Consider the following 18,430-nt stretch of genomic DNA (forward strand, 5'->3'; position numbering starts at 1 on the left):
ACGTTCACCAGCTAGTTGCCAACTTTGTCTGTGCCGTTTGGTGCTGGGTGGGTAACGCACAGTGGGTTATTGGAGCTTTCCAACTGAAAACAGCTGCCTGCTGCGGCTGAAAACCAACAAAAACAACCAAAAGACACTAAAAAGCCGTGCAGCAGGACGGCAGAGTCTGCTGATAATTCTGATGCTGATGAGACAGTCAAACTACACCTTTCAGCTTTCAGTTACCTGTGGTACAAAAGGGTTAACACTATACCCAGTCTAACCTACCCTCTGAGGAAAAAGTAAACATTTCTCCTCACTGCTGTGACAGGCTTTAATGATCTCTACTCAAACTTGTCCCTTCTCAGCGTTTTCTAAAAGCTATCAAGGTAATTCAAAATACATAATTTTCCTAATTATTATGAGAGAAAATATATTCAAATTTTCTTGTAGATCTTGTAGAGAAAGAAAAGTGGGGGGGGGGCTATGTTTAATGGCAGAAGTTCTGAATTCACACAGCTGCTGAATCTGGTTTTGCATTTCTGCTGCTTGCGTTTATCATTACTCACCGTGCTGGTAAATGTTAAGCTTTCAGCTTTGGTTCATATTGTTATACTAATAAATATATACTGTGTATATGCACAAAAATGTTTACAGAAGTCGACTCTTTGTTATCGGACCATTATTTAATAACTTTTGAATTCCTATTACTGGACTACACGCCATTAGGCAAAAAAGTCTACACCAGATATCTATCAGATAGTGCTGTAGCTAAATTTAAGAAAGTGATTCCATCTGCATTTAATTCAATGCCATGTCTCAATAAAACTGAGGACTCCTATGCTAACCTTCATCCCTCCCAAATGGACGATCTTGTTGACAGTGCTGCAGGCTCAATGCGATCGACACTTGACTCCATTGCCCCTCTTAAAAAGAAGAAAATAAAACAACGAAAGTCAGCTCCATGGTATAACATCCAAACCCACAACAGTGCAGAAACTTGAAAGGAAATGGCGCCCCACCAAACTGGAGGAATCACATTTAATTTGGCAAGATAGTCTTAGAACTTATAGGGCGGCCCTCTGTAAAGCCAGAGCAGCCTATTACTCATCAGTAATAGAAGAGAACAAGACCAACCCCAGGTTTCTCTTCAGCACTGTAGCCAGGCTGACAGAGAGTCACAGCTCTATTGAGCCATGTATTCCTATAACCCTCAGCAGTAATGACTTCATGAGCTTCTTTAATGATAAAATTCTAACTATTAGAGACAGAACCCTAACCTTCAAACACAGGAATCTCAGAAACAGCTGTAAAACCTGATATATATTTAGATTGCTTTTCTCCCATTGACCTTCACCAAATTACTAAAACCATTTCTTCATCAAAGCCATCAATATGTCTCTTAGACCCCATCCCAACCTGGCTGCTTACCTTTAGTCAGCACTTCTTTACTAGACATGATCAATCTGTCTTTATTAACAGGCTACATACCACAGTCCTTTTAAAGTAGCTGTAATTAAACCTCTTCTTGAAAAGCCCACTCTCGATCCAGAGGTTTTAGCCAACTATAGACCTATATCTTACCTTCCCTTTCTCTCCAAGATTCTTGAGAAAGCAGTCGCCAACCAGCTGTGTGATTTTCTACATGACAATAAGTTGCTTGAGGACTTTCAGTCAGGTTTCAGAGCTCATCATAGCACAGAGACAGCACTGATGAAAGTTACAAATGACCTTCTAACTGCATCAGACAAAGGACTTGTCTCTATACGTGTTTTGTTAGACCCTAGTGCTGCATTCGACACCATTGACCATCATATCCTATTACAGATACTGGAACATTTAATTGGCATCAAAGGAACCACACTAAGCTGGTTTAAGTCATATTTATTAGATCGATCTCAGTTTGTACACGTTAACGATGAATCCTCCACATACGCCAAAGTCAGTCATGGAGTTCCACAAGGTTCTGTGCTTGGACCAATACTATTCACCTTATAGATGCTTCCTTTAGGAGATATCATTAGAAAACACTCATATATTTTCATTGCTATGCGGATGATACCCAGCTATATTTATCGATCATGCCAGAAGAACCTCACCAGTTAGCCAAGCTCCAAGCATGCCTTAAGGACATAAAGACCTGGATGACCTGTAATCATCTGATGTTGAACTCGGACAAGACAGAAGTTATTGTTCTTGGACATGAACACCTCAGCCTGTCTGTCTGTGTCTCTACGTCCATCTCTCTCTCTGTCTCTTTCTGTCTCTCCCCCTCTCTCCTTCTCCCTCCCTCCCTCTCTCTCTCTCTCAAACCCAACCGGTCAAAGCAGATGACCGCCCACCTAGAGTCTGGTTCTGCCCGAGCAGAACCTGCCACTGTCACCAAAGTCCTGCTCTATTTGTAAAGTGTCATGAAATGACTTTTGTTGTGATTTGGCACTATATAAATAAAACTGAATTGAATTGAATTGAATTGAAGTACCAGTAAGGGAAATGTGAAAGTATTTTATCAGTAGCTAATTCAAACAACAAAATTACACTGTATATCATGGGCTGTGTTATAAAGTGTTACCAGCTCTACTATCTATCTATCGGTCTGTCTATCTGTCCTGAATGTTTTACTACTATATACATATCGTCATCAATATTAGCATTGACCTGTCAAGGCATGGACTCCACTAGACCCTTGAAGGTGTGCTGTGGTATCTGGCACCAAAATATTAGCAGCAGATCCTTTAAGTCCTGTAAGTTGCAAGGTGGGGCCTCCATGGATCGGACTTGTTTGTCCAGCACATCCCACAGATGCTCGATTGGATTGAGATCTGGGGAATTTGGAGGCCAAGTCAACACCTCAAACTCGTTGTTGTGCTCCCCAAACCATTCCTGAACCATTTTTGCTTTGTGGCAGGGTGCATTATCCTGCTGAAAGAGGCCACAGCCATCAGGGAATATAGTTTCCATGAAAGGGTGTACATGGTCTGCAACAATGCTTAGGTAGGTGGTACATGTCAAAGTAACATCCACATGGATGGCAGGACCCAAGGTTTCCCAGCAGAACATTGCCCAAAGCATTACACTGCCTCCACCAGCTTGTCTTCTTCCCATAGTGCATCCTGGTGCCATGTGTTCCCCAGGTAAGCGACGCACACGCACCCGGCCATCCACGTGATGTAAAAGAAAACGTGATTCATCAGACCAGGTTACCTTCTTCCATTGCTCCGTGGTCCAGTTCTGATGCTCATGTACCCATTGTTGGCGCTTTCGGCGGTGGACAGGGGTCAGCATGGGCACCCTGACTGGTCTGCGGCTATGCAACCCCATCAAACTGCGATGCACTGTGTATTCTGACACCTTCCTATCAGAACCAGCATTAACTTCTTTGGCAATTTGAGCTACTGTAGCTCGTCTGTTGGATCGGACCACCCGGGCCAGCCTTCGCTCCCCACGTGCATCAATGAGCCTTGGCCGCCCATGACCCTGTCGCCGGTTCACAGCTGTTTCTTCCTTGGTTCACTTTTGATAGATACTGACAACTGCAGACCAGGAACACCACACAAGAGCTGCAGTTTTGGAGATGCTCTGACCCAGTCGTCTAGCCATCACAATTTGGCCCTAGTCAAACTCGCTCAAATCCTTACGCTTGCCCATTTTTCCTGCTTCTAACACATCAACTTTGAGGACAAAATGTTAATTTGTTGCCTAATATATCCCAGGTGCCATGCTGAAGAGATAATCAGTGTTATTCACTTCACCTGTCAGTGGTCATACATATATATATGTATTTTTAATCAATCTATCATTAGCTAAAAATAGATATATGAACATTTTTTGTTTTTGTCATTTCCCCACAGAAACTGAGGATGGCCATAAATTGGCCCGGGTTGCTGTCCATAGGAGTGTTTTACATGATTGTACTGGGCACAGGTATCTGGGCATCCAGGAAGTCCAAACGTGAAGAGAAGAAGTGCACTGGGAACCGAAGTGAAGTTGCAATGGTTGGAGGGCGGAACCTAAACATCGGGGTCAGCATCTTTACTATGACAGGTAGAGTAATAACAATGATGATAATAATAACATCATAGATGATCACAGTCAAGCAATGGGACCTTAAATGTTAGTAAAAGCAGATAATTTAGGGACTTTTATTTTGAAATCAGTGGACTCAAAGGAAATGTTTTCACATTTTTCATTTGACTGCATTTAATTCTATCAATTTACAATAGGTGTACCTATTTTCATTCATTTCCTTTCTCATTGACTGTATGTGTGCTGATGTTTTGCAGCCACTTGGGTGGGAGGAGGCTATATTTTGGGCTGTGCGGAAGTGGTCTACAACCCAACAAAGGGGTTGGTGTGGGCTACCGGGCCCCTTGCCTTCACCATAAACATGGTTATAGGTAAGTGAGGTCGAATACAAATGCTTAGATGCAACATGGTGATAAATAATGAAACCTTACACTGCTCAATAATCACTCTACAAAAACACACAGTAAATGTCAGCGCTATAAAATGCTATTCCTTTCTATTCCAGAGATGATATTAATAGCTAATATAGTTGTCAGTCAGCTGCCTTTTAATATTACCATAATTTAATTATTTTTAATATGTTTAAAATGTTTCCGTTTGTGTGACTTCAGGTGCACTCTTCTTTGTCAAACCTATGCGGTCAAAGAACTATGTCACCCTCATGGACCCATTTCAAGAGAAATATGGCAACACTGTAGCTGCTGTTCTGTTCATTCCCGCACTCATAGGCGATATCTTGTGGATAGCATGTATTCTTGGTGCACTGGGTAAGTCAGAAACAACAACTTGATGAATGAATTTAAATCTCAATTGTAAATATTGAGATCTCGAGAGTATAAGAGTTTATTTCTATGGTATGCATCTTTATTTCTATACACTTATGTTTCTGTACCACAATTACACACAGAAAAATCTGTGCTTTGGTGCAACTAGGCAATGAATATTTGAATATAATGCAGCACCACAGCAGATGACTTACATGGCATCGTTTGTTACTACAGCACCTGAGTTTGGGTTGTGAAAGTTGTGCACTCTGAATGTATTTTTGTGGTTACAGGGGGGACGGTAAGTGTGGTCATGGACATCTCTTCCCCACTGGCTGTGGGCACCTCTGCTGCTGTGGCAATCCTTTACACATTAATGGGAGGACTATACTCTGTGGCCTATACTGATGTCATCCAGCTTAGCTTCATGGTCCTTGGCTTGGTACAAACATTACATTATTAAGAAAATTCAAAGCATCTATGCATGATTTTAGTCTAGGGGTGTGACTCTAGGTGAGGCAGTATTGGTCTGATCTGATCTGTTGGCCTCTACATCACTTTGGTCCCGACTGAAATATCTCAACAACTATAGGATGGATTGCTATGAAATTATGTACAAACATTCATGGTCCCTTAACTTTTCTTCTAATTTCATCATATGGTAAATTTTTCAATTTGTCTAATACTTTGGTTAGTGACAAACTACCTGCCAAACAACATCCAATTAACCTCAGCTGTACTTTGTATTTAGTGCTAATGAGCAAATGTTACCATGCTAATATACTAAACTAAGATGATAACAAACATGGTAAATTTTATACCTGTTGCTAAACATCAGCATGTTAGCGTTGTCATTGTGGTTAGGGGTTACACATTAGCATTTAGCTCAAAAGCACTGCTGTGCTACAAACAGCTAGTGCTGCTGTAGTTATGTCCCCACAATACAGTTCCTGATGTATCGCTGTCAAGGTGCGTATTATTTTTTATCCATAGAACTATGCAAGACTGACATACCGTACTTCTAACTCTGTATCTTGTTTTCCTCATTATTTCAGTGGCTCTGTGTGCCTTTTATCCTGACAAGCCCCTCCTCTGCTAACATCACTGTTGCTGCAGTAACCAAGCTGCAGCAGGATCCGTGGATCGGAAAGCTAGAGCTGGAGGATGCAGGTCGCTGGATAGATGACATACTGCTAATGGTAATGGACACCTGTAACGGCCCCCCATTTACATGTCTTACAAAGGCAATTCCACGAAAATCTCTTAAATAAGCAAGATCACGAAGATCAAGAAGGACTACAATGTGATAACATAAACCACATTACTATAAGTGTTTCATGGACAACTATTTCCTATACTTCAGTTAAACATTTGTTATATAACAAATATGTCATTCTTACATTGAATTTTTCATGCTGCTAACAAATCCTGTCTTTATTCCTCTCCAAGGCCTTTGGAGGGCTCTGCTACCAGGCTTTCTACCAGAGAGTCCTGTCCACAGCCACTGATGCCCAAGCTAAAATCACCTGCTATGCTGGAGCAGTATTATGCCCAATCCTTGGCATCCCGTCACTCATCATTGGGGCAGCAGCTGCATCTACCAGTACCTAGATTTAACCATCTTCTCATTGTCTTTGCCATCTTTGTCAATGTTGGAATAAGCATTTCTGTGGTGCTATAAATAGGAGGAAACCTAGGCAAATTGATGTTAATGTAATCCCACTCATATATAACCCCGCAACTCGTATGTTTGTTTTAACTACATGTGCTTAATGTCTATCAGATTGGAACCAGACCACCTACGGGTCACCCAGCCCGTTAGAGCAGGGCAAAGCTGGTTTGATCTTGCCAATTGCCCTTCAGTATCTTTGCCCTTTCTACGTCTCACTGGTTGGCATGGGAGTACTTGCTGCTTCAGTGATGTCATCAGTTGACTCAGCACTTCTGTCTGCTGCCTCCCAACTGGGCCGAAACATCTTCAAGAACATCATCTACAAACAGGTAAAACCTCACATGACCCCTACTCATACTGTGGCATCTTTCTTTTGCTAGATAGCATTTTAATAAATACTGAATAAATGTGTAATTACAATGAAAATCCAAGTCACATTCACAACAGCGCCTTTATGCTGGTGAACAGGCATTTTCCTGTGGCACAATGAGTACAATACAACAAGTATGTATACTGTAATGGACTACCTAAGTGAAGCAAGTTTCAAGACTCTGCTAGGTTGGTTTTCATATTGTAGTTTACAGCTGAAGCGATTAGTCAATTGATTGAAAGTCAGAAAATGAATCTGCAACTCCGATAATTAATAGACTAATAGCCATACTAGCGGCTCTGTGAGGGTGTGCTGGGGCACAGCGATGCTTTGAGCTAAATGCTATCAGCTCACGTGCTGTCAGGATGCTCACAATAACAATGCATTTTGCACAATGACAATGCAAGTTGCTGTTAAGCAGGTATAATGTTGATCGTGTTAGCTAATGTTGGTTTAATAAAAGTACTTTGATGGCTTATAAAATGATTTCCCCTTATTTCAGGCATCAGAAAAAATGATTATTGTGGTGGTTAAATTGTCAGTCCTCCTGTGCGGACTGATGGGAGCAGGCCTGGCCATGACAACGAGGTCTGTTCAACTGTTCTGGATCATCAGTGCAGATGTCTTGTATTCAATGATGACTCCCCAGGTGATATGCACCTTCTATTTATCTCGGTGGGTGAACAGCTACGGGGCCTGTTCAGGCTTTGTGTTGGCGCTACTGCTGAGAGCTCTGGTTGGGGAACCCTTGGTAGGTCTCCCTGACGTTCTGCCTCTGCCATGGGACAGGATACAGGAAGACGGTCACCGATACCGCTTGTTCCCTTTTCGCACTGCCATCATGCTCATCACCACCGGGACTATTTTACTAGTGTCACGCCTTGCTGTGTGGCTGTCTGGGATGGGGCTGCTGAGAAGAATAAGTGATGCGGAAACGGACACAAACATAACTTACATGGCACCAGTCCAAACAGACGTGGAGGAAAAGGACAGACTGAATACTGAACAGTTTCACTTATCCTCCCAAGGAAGCAACGAAGAATGTTAAGATTTTTCTCTGAATTTCAATTCGTTCATACATTTAAAAATGTACAGTACCTGTTTAATATCTGGTTTAGGCAAATGTTTATCCAGTGTAGAGATGAATTTCCTTATTAATGTGTGCAATGTGGCTTCATACTGCTGGCCATAGTGGATGGGAAAGACCTCCTGACAAAAAATTAAGGTGAAACATCACACACACAGTCTTCTTGCATGCATTATATCAGGAAAATATTTCACTGTCATATATCTCTTCTCTCATCAAGTTACGATTTGAGCTACTTGACTTATTGCCGTCTTAGTATTTACTTACAAAAGTATTACTAGACTGATGGATCACAAGTTACAAAGTTAAGTTAAAACATCTTTCGCTCCTCTGTGTCCTTGAGCAGGACATGAGCAACCTCCACAAAGTTTGACTTCGAATTTTCCAACTCCTCTAATTCCTGTTATGTGGTGTCAAAAGCAAGATAACAATAAACATGTTGGTTCCCAAAGAGTGATTCAGGGTCCCTTTTGACCAATCAACAAGATGCATTATTAATTCCAAGTTTCATCAAAATCAGCACAACGCTTCATTCCAAAGAGAGGGATGTCATTTGTAAGTAAAAACCAATCAGTCTAATATTGTTGTGATGTTTTTCATCATACAGTATGTGCTTTCATTTGATACTTGACAACAGAGGAAAACATTGTACACCTATGACTTCAGCTGCTTGTTTAGTCTCAGCCTCTGGCTTACGACGACCAAGGACTTTATCCATAATGGCAAACCCTCTGCTTTTTTGCTTTCTCAAGTTCTTCTGTTCCTTAACCTTTCTGTATTTTTGTTTCAGCAGTCTTATCCGTGACCTGAATTGACTGGTGAGCTTATCAAAGCCCTGAGGAGCTCAGCTGAGCAAACACTCTCTAATTTCTCTGTGGGTTAATAAGCAGCTCACAAACTAAATAAATAAAATATAATGTAGTAAAGAAAAGCAGAGGAGCTGGTCAGTGGCTGTAATAGCAGGAGGAAACTGGTTGAAGAGGGCACTTACTAGGCGTAACTATAAAAACATTAAGAGGGTGCTACTTGCAGAGCAGCTATATAATATAAAGAGGCCTGAATTTGATCATTCAATAACACAGGAAACTAAAGTAAGATGGGTGAAAATGGCACAACTTCCACTGAGGAGCAGATCAATTAAACATCAAGGAGGCCTGGACTGAAATCCCAAGGGAATAAAGGAGGCAGGAAAAAAATATCAAAGAACTACTATTAAGTGCCGTCGTAAAGACTAAACAACATGGGGCCGTCCTGAGCCTCAGAGGGAAGTCCAATGCCTCGGGCAAAATGAGGTGGAGATCTCTCAGAGCACTAAAGGGATTAAAAGAGGAATGCTACTTAATTTGGACTTTGAAGGGTCTGCCTTTAACCTCGACTTTTCTCTTATGTCTCATACAAGAACAACAGAGGAGCTTGTCCTACCATGTGATGGCAACTGAGCATCAGTTCAGTGTCTACGACACACAACTAAAGCCTTGCTGAGGTATTGACATGTGGATTGTAATTACATCTAATATAACCCATACAACACTAATTATTATTCTTGCTAATGATATGAGTCCCTCTTTTTAAAATAAGCTTTCCAAAACTAATGAAAAGTCAACGCAGACACTTAATTCAACACCAATTCAGAGCTCCATTACAAAATATTGGTTGGCTGCGCTCTCACTGCGACACAATTTCAACACCATCTGAAACAGACACCATAACAGACACTTACATATTGTTGTACTGTTGCTTGTCTAATAACGTGTAACTTCAAGTAAGGTTACAAAATGTTACATTGTAATGTTCTAAATAACGTAGTCTGCCTTAAGATGTGTTAGTTATTGTTAGAAATTTACTCCACTGACACTTAAAAAACAACTTTTACTGTATAATGATCAAGGAAAAAATATAATTAGGAAATTGGAAAAAAAAATTACAATGCGTTGATGTGTCTTACCCTTGCCCTTAGTCTGAGCAGGACCAAGGACACCATCCAAAATAGCAAACCAGTCGCTTTTAACATCCCTGTATGGTTCCACTTCCTTGATTTTTCTGTATTCTTCTTTGAGGTTATTCACTTGAAGACTACACTGATGTGGTGTCTTGTTAAACTCCACCAACGTGAGTTCATTGCTGAGGTACTTAAAGGCTTTTTTTGTGTGTTGCTGTGGTGAGACACTGTTTCTGAATGTTTGGTTGCACCCAGAGGGTCATCGGGACTTGGACTTCATCAGGCATCCACTGGGTTTCATCTGTGAAAGATACCAAAAAGCAAAATCGAACAAAGGAAGTTAAATTTAAAAATATACAAAGTTGATATGGAATGATGATGACATTTAATCTAGACTGGGGTTCATTGCATGGCTCTTCATACATTCATTTAATGACTGACACTTTCAATCAGGTCATCACTCACTCAGATGTGAAACATTTTTTGCAAGACAGACCTGGCCAAAGAGGCAGCATAACTACATATAATAACAACATTGACACTCACTCTGATGTTTTTCTCTGCTGTTTCTTATGACCCAATAACATGAGATGGTAACAGCTGAGACTGGTCAATGTTCCCTTGTGTACATAGAAAGAGACTATTCCTGCACTGTCACAAGGCATCACCAAGTGATTCACTTCCAATGGGGGTGCAGCTAATGTGTTCTCTAGCAGCACCTGCTGTAGCTTGTTTGAAATTACACGAATTAAAAAGAAAAGAATGAAAGTAAAGCAGAAAAAAAATCTTCAGATGTGACAACCACTAACCGGCATTTGTCTGGTGTCCTCAGTGTCCACATCCAGGACAGACTGCGACTGACTCATCAGTGAGGGCTCTGTTGTTTCTGAACGTCTTGCTGCTGCAGCCTTGGAACTGACGACATCATCCATAATGGCAAACCAGTTGTACAAGTGATGTTGCTTCCACCCCTGTGCTGACCGTTTTTGATTCTCTTGTACTCCTGTTTCAGTTTTTTGATTTTCTCCCTGTACTTCTGCGGCATTTTGTTGAATGCAAGGGATGCTAGTTGGGCACTGAGGCCCGCATAAACTTTATTATTCCTCATGTTGAGCAGAAGTTCTTCTTGAACAGCGGGATCTGCCCAAAGTGTCAACAATGCTTGGACCTCTCGGTTTGAAAAATAGCACAAGGGTGTATCTGTGAAAGCAAGGAAGTAGATTTTAAGAAGGCAATGAATGATTTGAAGGTGTTATATATATATATATATATATATATATATATCTGCCTTTGACTGACGTTTGCACTGCAGTGGAGGTCACTGCGGCACTTGTAGGCGGACCGTCAACATCCAGTTGAATGGAGTAGAAACCTGGGTAAAGTGGTTTCTCTGTGGGGCAAAGTGTTGGGCCTGGTGTGGGGCAGGGTATGACGGTGCTATTAAAGCTTCCAGGAATGTCCGTCATAGTGGGTGAATTAATGGGTCTTCATTAATCAGTACAGGCAAAGAAACAATTATTAATATTATTATTATTTATAGACGCTCAGTCACAAGGAAAGTGCATGGATAACTTCTACTTTTCACGCCGTTGTGTTTTCTAAAAATTTCAACATATCAGCTATCGTTGAATCACTTTTGAGCTCCGATAGCTTGACTGACTAAAGATAAACCCCTATTTAGGTCCCATTTCAGGGTTCATGTCTGCTCCAGACTGCAGTGGAATAAATATGACTTTGACAACATAACACACCAGGAAGACAACAGTCCTTTGCTATGTGTATTTATTTTTCTGCAAACATCAAAAACAAAAAATATTGAGAACAGGTATATTAATGGCATATATAGATGGCTGCTCACAATAGGATAAGTAATGGTTAAGGTAAGATTCACAGCACAACCTCATCAAACATTTGCATAATGTTTATCGTAGCTAAAATAAAAATTCTCAATGTAACTTATTGTGTTAATTCAACACCATTAGAGCAAAAAGAAAACTGCATCTACTGTTGATTAAAAGTAAAATCCTAATAAACAAACCAGCCTATTTTCACTCTACAACAAAAGCAAAGTAGATGTAATGTTTACAGATCAGGGATACATATAAAAAATTAAAAAAAAGACAGTAGTTTTGAGTCATTACAATTTCCACAAGGATAGAGTAACAAAGATAAAATGTTTCCTAATGACACTACAGCATTTCATTACATAGACAGATGAGCTACAGTCACATGCATTTAAATACTTTTATTGTATTGTTCACATGATGCCTTTCTCTTAAATGCTGGCTATATTCAGGTAGCGTCTTGAAAAGCTGTGTTTGGAAGATAATATTTCTTTTATCAACCATTAACTCCAAAACAGATCCGAAAATGATCAAAAATGCTCTATTGCTACCTTATATTTCTCAAAATGTGACATCTTAGGGTCACGCCATCTAGTTATATGAAAAACAGCACTGATGTGCAGTGAAACAGTGGAATTTATTAGTTGAGATGCTCCAGCTGGCAGGACAACGATTGGAGCCAGCTAACACCCATTATAACTCAAATTGGTAGTCTTTAAATTCATTGATCAGAAAAAATGTTCCAAACATCATACAAAATGTTTTTTCACTACCCAAACCATCATGGTGACCTGATACCACTCACAAGGTAACAAATCCTGAAAACTTTGAAAATGACATGGTTCAAAGGGTGACATATGCAGTAGATTTCTGAATTATTAGTTACGAGTGATCAGTTGTTATCGGTGATCAGCATCAGCCCTGAAACGTCATCAGAGCATCCTTATTTATTACAAAATGTTTCTCTGATTAATAATCATCGCTGCCCTCGTCTTCCTCATCATACTTCCTCTTGAGGGAGTGCTTCTTGTGCTTTCCCCTGTGTCTCCGTTTACCAGAGAAGTCAGGGTTAGCGTCCCTCGTGTGCAACTGCTCATGCTTCTTAAGGAGGCCGGGGACAGAGAATCCCTTCCCGCACGTGTCGCACGTCCAGGGCTTCTTGCACGTATGAGTCCTTTTGTGGACATTCAGATGGGACGCCAGCTTGTAGGTCTTCCCACACACGTCACAGCTGAACGGGCGCTCGTTGGTGTGTAACCTGATGTGGACCTTCAGATTCCCGACCTGAGTGAAGGTCTTTTCACATATGGAGCACCGGTAGGGTCTCTCTCTGGTGTGGATCCTCAGGTGAACCCTCAGGCAGTACTTGCTGGAGAACTTCTTTTGGCACACGGGGCATGGGATCTTAGCTTTGGGCACGTGGTCTTGCTGGTGCCTCTTCAGGTCAGACAAATAGACAAAGGTCTTTCCGCACTGGGAGCAGAGATACTGACGGTCGCCGATGTGGTAGCCCATGTGTCTCTTCAACAAGCTGGGGACGAGGAACCTCTTCCCGCAGCGCTCGCACATGTGAGGACGATCTCTGGTGTGCCAGCGCTCGTGGTTTGACAGCTTGAAAGCCGTTGGGAAGCTTTTGCTGCAGTGCTTGCAGGGGAACGTCATCTGGCTCGTGTGGCACTCCATGTGTCTTTTGAAGTAGGTGGACTGCGTGAAGCCCTTGTTGCAGATGTTGCAGTAGAAGGGCTTTTGGCCACTGTGGGCCAGCATGTGCTTTGTCAAGCTCTGCAATTTGGTGAAACACTTGCCACACTGGCCGCAAGCGTAAGGACGCGCCGTGCTGTGGGTCTTCAGGTGGTTGTTGAGGAACGCTTGCGTTCTGAAGCTTTTGTTGCATGCTGTGCACACAAAAGGCTTCTCTCCTGTATGAATGCGCTCGTGGTCCATTAGCTTGGACTGATAAGGGAAGCTCTTATCGCACACGCCGCAAGTGAATCTGTCAGCTGGAGGCCTGATTTGCTTTTTTCTTCTTATGCTTGGCTTCATGTCATCCCCTGAGCTCAACCTGGCTGGAGGAAGTGGTGGCAGGGCTGGGAGTGAGAGCGTGTTGGTGGCTATCTGTGATACCCACTGATGCAATGTGACTCGCTGAGTCTGGGGCTTTTGGCCATCTTTTGTTCCTGCACTGCCTGCATTCTGTACGGTGGAAGTGGTTTTGATTGGCATTTGAACTACCCTGAAAGGGATTGATTTCAAGGGTAGCCCCCGCTGTACTTCTGGTTTCTCTGGTGCTGCTGGTGCTCCATCTTCCCCGCTGCTTTGTATAGTTGTGGCAGGCTGTTCCTGAGTGCAACTCTTCTTTTGCACCAAATTCTCCCTCTGGGCTGTTGTCGAGACACTCTTATCCTTTGCAGCGCTGCTATCAGCTGTTTTATGACTGTATCGCCCTCTCCCCTGTGGTCCAGTAGCAGGGGCTGCTGGGCTGTTAGAGTCGTCTGACATCACTCCCAAGTCTTCGTTGTCACTGAGGGAGGCTGGGCTGGTTTCGTTGAGGGTGACCTCTAATCGTTTCGGTGATTCTGGTGGTGGTGGTGGTGGTGGTGGTTGTGGCGGTTCTACTGGTTTGGGCCGGAAGGCGAGTGAAGAAAGCACACAGTCGCCCACCGAGGACGAGATGGTTGCTGCACAAATGGGGAAGGCTTTGTCAAATTAATTTTCACTGTATTTAATGAATTAATTGAATTGATTTTTTTTTGTTTTCTTTTTCTTTCATACAAACAACCTTAAGTATACCTTTAACACCAAGGAGTCCCTTGGCTTGCTGGTGCAGGAGGAGAGTCTTCAGGTCCCCGGGGTCAGGGATGAAGCCTCCACACGCCTCCAGGACGGTGGGCTCCGTTGAGATCATGGCACCAAGCTGAGGTAGAGAGGCAGGAAATGGAATTAATGAATCAGTTTGCAGTATAGATTTCATTTTACCTCTTAGGTTGGATCATGTTTTTATGTCTTCATGGTCCAATATCAAATATCTCGGTACAGATTATCCCCTCAGGAAGTTTTCCCATGCTATTTTATGAGGCTTCTTGCCTCTCGCCCAGCTCACATAGGCTGTTAAATAAAAATATAAGTAATATAACCAAAATCAAATCCTTAATCCAGATCAGACATTTCTTAAATTATATTATGTAAAATGTCTTACAGTCAGATCTTAAAATGTCTGAAATTTGTCCAGTCAATGGGACATTGAAGTCTTACCTTCTTTTCATGTATTTAGAGCTATTTTAATTTTCACCCACATCTACATGGTAAAATTGGTTTGATCTTTCATTCCTACAGGGCTTAAAGCATCTAGAGACACATGGAATTTTATTTAACATCTAAACATGTGTCCAGATACTAAAATGTGTTATATTTCTGCTTTGGCCTGTCCATATATATCAACTACAAATCGCCCATGAGGCTGGGAGGAACTCTGCTCAAGCATTTTGCAACTAAATCAGGGTCAACCAGGTACTTCCTGTCCCCAACCAGTAGGCCACTCTGGTGTGACTGCCCCAGGGTAAATGTCAAAATGCGATGACAATACGTGTGCATACCTGGGAGAGATTAGGAACAGGAAGAAGTTGCTCCAGCTTGCACACCAGACCTGCAGTCAGAGCCTGCAGCGCTGTATCAAACTTTGTGCCGTACTGAACAGGGAACACTTCCTGCAGAGAGAGAAATATGTGTGAGTTTAACAGCATCATGACTTTGAAATTGTGAGGGCCAAACACTTTGTTCAAAAGGAGCAAAGAAAACAAAGCATCTGTTACCACATCTAAATGGCTTTGTGTGATGAAAACCAACCACATTAAGACAGATGTGGATACCTGGAAGAAATGCTTCCTCTCAGCAGGGTTTTTAAGTAGATTTTGGACCAGCACCATGAAGTTCGTTTGAGATTTCTCCACTTCTGAGTCCTTCTGTAAGACAGGAAGTACTGTAACTCAGGTTTAATTCACACAGTGTGCTGAATAAACACAACTGTAACAAGTTCCCATCTTACCCCTGAAGATGAAGAGACCTTCAACTTGTTTATGAGAGTTTGAATAGCCCTGGAATTCGGTGGGCCCTCTTTGTGAATCAAATCCAAAATTATCTACAGTACAAGACACAGATTTTAGTCATAAGACAAAGCATAAATCAATATCTAACAAAAACAAACTTCATGAACATGAAGCAGAATTGCAGTTATCTGCTTTTCTAATAGAGATCAAGTATTTCTGACATGCTTTTTCAAGATAGTAGCTTCTTTTGAAAGCACAAATAATGCAAAATTAAGTTGACAACTACATTCAAAGGAGCCGGGATAGAAGCTCTTTTTGTGCTTGATGTGTGTGATTTGTAATAGGAAACATGGAGTGGAGTGGAGTGGTGCACAGCATCACAGGCTTGGTGTGATGGAGGCATGTGGCAACTAAAACTGTCTGGTAACTGGAGGTTTTGAATCTGACAGAAGCCAAAGTACTGACCAGTTTTTGTACACGCTGACCCAAGTATGGATCAATGATTGGTTTTTATCTCTATCCAGTTAAATTCACTGTTTTGATTTCTGCTGCTTACATAGATTACATTGTGCACAGACACACAATAGAGGATAAACTCGCTCACCCTTGCTCTCAACCCCAAGAGGAGCTGGGCAGTCTGCTTGAAAGTCATGACCTCAGGAGTGGTCTGCGTCACCATGGTCACAAACTCCTCCACTTTCCCATACTGCTTCACATCTCTCTGCCGTATGACCTGCCATATGTACGAGTATGTAAGCTGCAGAGGGGAAGCCATCAAGCGAAGGGAGGCCAGGGGAAGGGCACCTCCAACACCTGTGCAGAACATGAAAATAGGAAGTTTCGTGTTAGCATGTGTGAAAATCCAGCAGCATGTCTATTTATTCAAAGTTCGTGTCGACAGGTCTTTGATATCTCTGTTTCACAGATCCTGTAATTAATCAGTTCTTATATTGACTTTTACCTGTTCTGACTGTCTAACAGAAATATGTACAAAATAGGGTGTTAAATGCCTGCAGCAAAATCACTGATACTCAACAGAAAACCCCCTACATCCAAACTAGCAGAGAAAACATTTTTACACTCTGGCATCTCCCAATTAAAGTGTGTGAGTAAAAAGTTGCATTATGCACATTTATTGATTTCTATTGCTTTGACTTGTGTACACTGTTTCTACAAATGTTCTACTTAAAACTTATATGATGTGCTTATGTGCTTTGTGTTTCATACTGTGTTTGTGTTTCACCTTCAGGGACATATTTCCCTCTATCAGTAATGATGATAAGGACCATTGGGTTTGTAAAATGTGTGTTTAATACAACCTACCAACAGCAGACGTGGAGTCAGAAGCTGCTGTAGGGGGCGCTGCAGTGCTAACGACACGCTTTGATCACTGCAGATAAGCTGCAGAGGAGTTGGAAGTGTGCACGTGTGCGCGTGCATATGCAGTCGTGAAGAGAATGAGCGCCAAGCTACAGCAGAGTTAGATTCAAACTTTAAGTGGATGGTGTGGGCGCTATATTGTTACTAAAGGAATCATCCTAGTTGATATTACACGATGCAGCGAACGATCAGGACATCCGGGGGGAGAGGATGGTTTAATTTGAAATCAGGCAGCCTGGACAGTCCCTGCTAACGCCTGTTAGCTAGCTAATCACCAAACAGAGCCAAAATAACCGAAAACACTTTCTTACACGGATGTTGAAGTGCGAATAAAAGCAAACAAATCGGTTTCCGCAACAGATGGCTTAAGCTGCATCTTATTTTCTGACCACCGTTCACGGCGGCAGCTACTGTTAGCTTGCTAACGTTAGCTTAGCAACTTACCTGTAGTATCAGAGCGTTTCTCCATTCTGCGCTCAGGATGTGTCGCTAATTCATGAGTTAATCAACCGACTGCACAGATAGGCTGACAATGTTGCCGTTTAACCCGAGATATAATGTTTAAAAGTATTAAACCGTCTTTCTCCCGACCGTCAAGCCAGGAAGAATAATGGCGACCGCTCTGTAGCGGCTTTCCAAAACAAAAGTCCGACTGTTTCCGGCGGATCTTCCTATATAAAATAAAAGCTCAGCTCTTTTTTTTGAAGTTGCGAAAACCACAGAAAAGCAATCGGACATATTAATTATGACAGTTATGACCAAGTTTATAATACGTTTTAATGATGTTGAGCTTCTTAGTATATCTATTCATTTTTTTTTCTCATGTCTAACTCTTACTAAAAACAAAATAGTCAAATGTTCAATGAAAACAGAAGTTACAGTATAACAAGATCCAGTTCAAAAGCATTGCTTGTTGTGATGCATTACAGCCACAAATGCAGTTTTATTATTACAAATTGAATCACCAAAACATTTTATAAATGCTATTGTTGTTATTTGTGCAATCAACAACCATGGCAATAAAAGACATTAAACCCCTGTCAGTGAGCAAGTCCAAATAATTCACTCCCTTTTATCAAGCCCCTTGTTGTCCATATTAAGTGAACTCTGCGTCTTTTTGAAGTCGAATTGTGTACTCTTATTCTATTCTTTTAATTAAAAGGACATCAAGGAAACATTCAGACTTTGTGTGTCACTGTTTTGCTGACAACAATAATAAAATGTACTGATATATTTTTTACATTGCTGACAAATAATCTCAGAATATACATACAATATTGACGACATGATTTTGCTCATGGGCCATTTGCAGGGGGTGGACAAAAT

The 18,430-nt window shown here is 41.6% G+C and overlaps 1 protein-coding gene across 1 annotated transcript; it reads left to right on the forward strand.

Moving 5' to 3' along the window:
• Positions 1–3,839: 3,839 nt before the first annotated feature.
• LOC139305395 (high affinity choline transporter 1-like) lies at positions 3,840–7,859 on the forward strand. The gene is made up of 8 exons (XM_070929365.1): positions 3,840–4,023; positions 4,263–4,376; positions 4,617–4,772; positions 5,063–5,211; positions 5,825–5,968; positions 6,219–6,372; positions 6,553–6,770; positions 7,314–7,859. Exons 1-8 carry the CDS (start codon positions 3,840–3,842, stop codon positions 7,857–7,859), a joined length of 1,665 nt encoding a protein of 554 aa, XP_070785466.1.
• The last annotated feature ends 10,571 nt before the right edge of the window (positions 7,860–18,430 follow it).

This window comes from Enoplosus armatus, chromosome 22, assembly GCF_043641665.1.
Source record: "Enoplosus armatus isolate fEnoArm2 chromosome 22, fEnoArm2.hap1, whole genome shotgun sequence".
NCBI classification, from domain to species: Eukaryota; Metazoa; Chordata; class Actinopteri; order Centrarchiformes; family Enoplosidae; genus Enoplosus; species Enoplosus armatus.

Coding starts and splice junctions, on each gene's coding strand:
- LOC139305395 (XM_070929365.1), top strand. CDS start 3,840: ATGGCCATAAATTGGCCCGGGTTGCTGTCCATAGGAGTGTTTTACATG. Junction 5,969..6,218: donor TAGATGACATACTGCTAATG/GTAATGGACACC, acceptor TTCCTCTCCAAG/GCCTTTGGAGGGCTCTGCTA. Junction 6,771..7,313: donor AGAACATCATCTACAAACAG/GTAAAACCTCAC, acceptor CCCTTATTTCAG/GCATCAGAAAAAATGATTAT.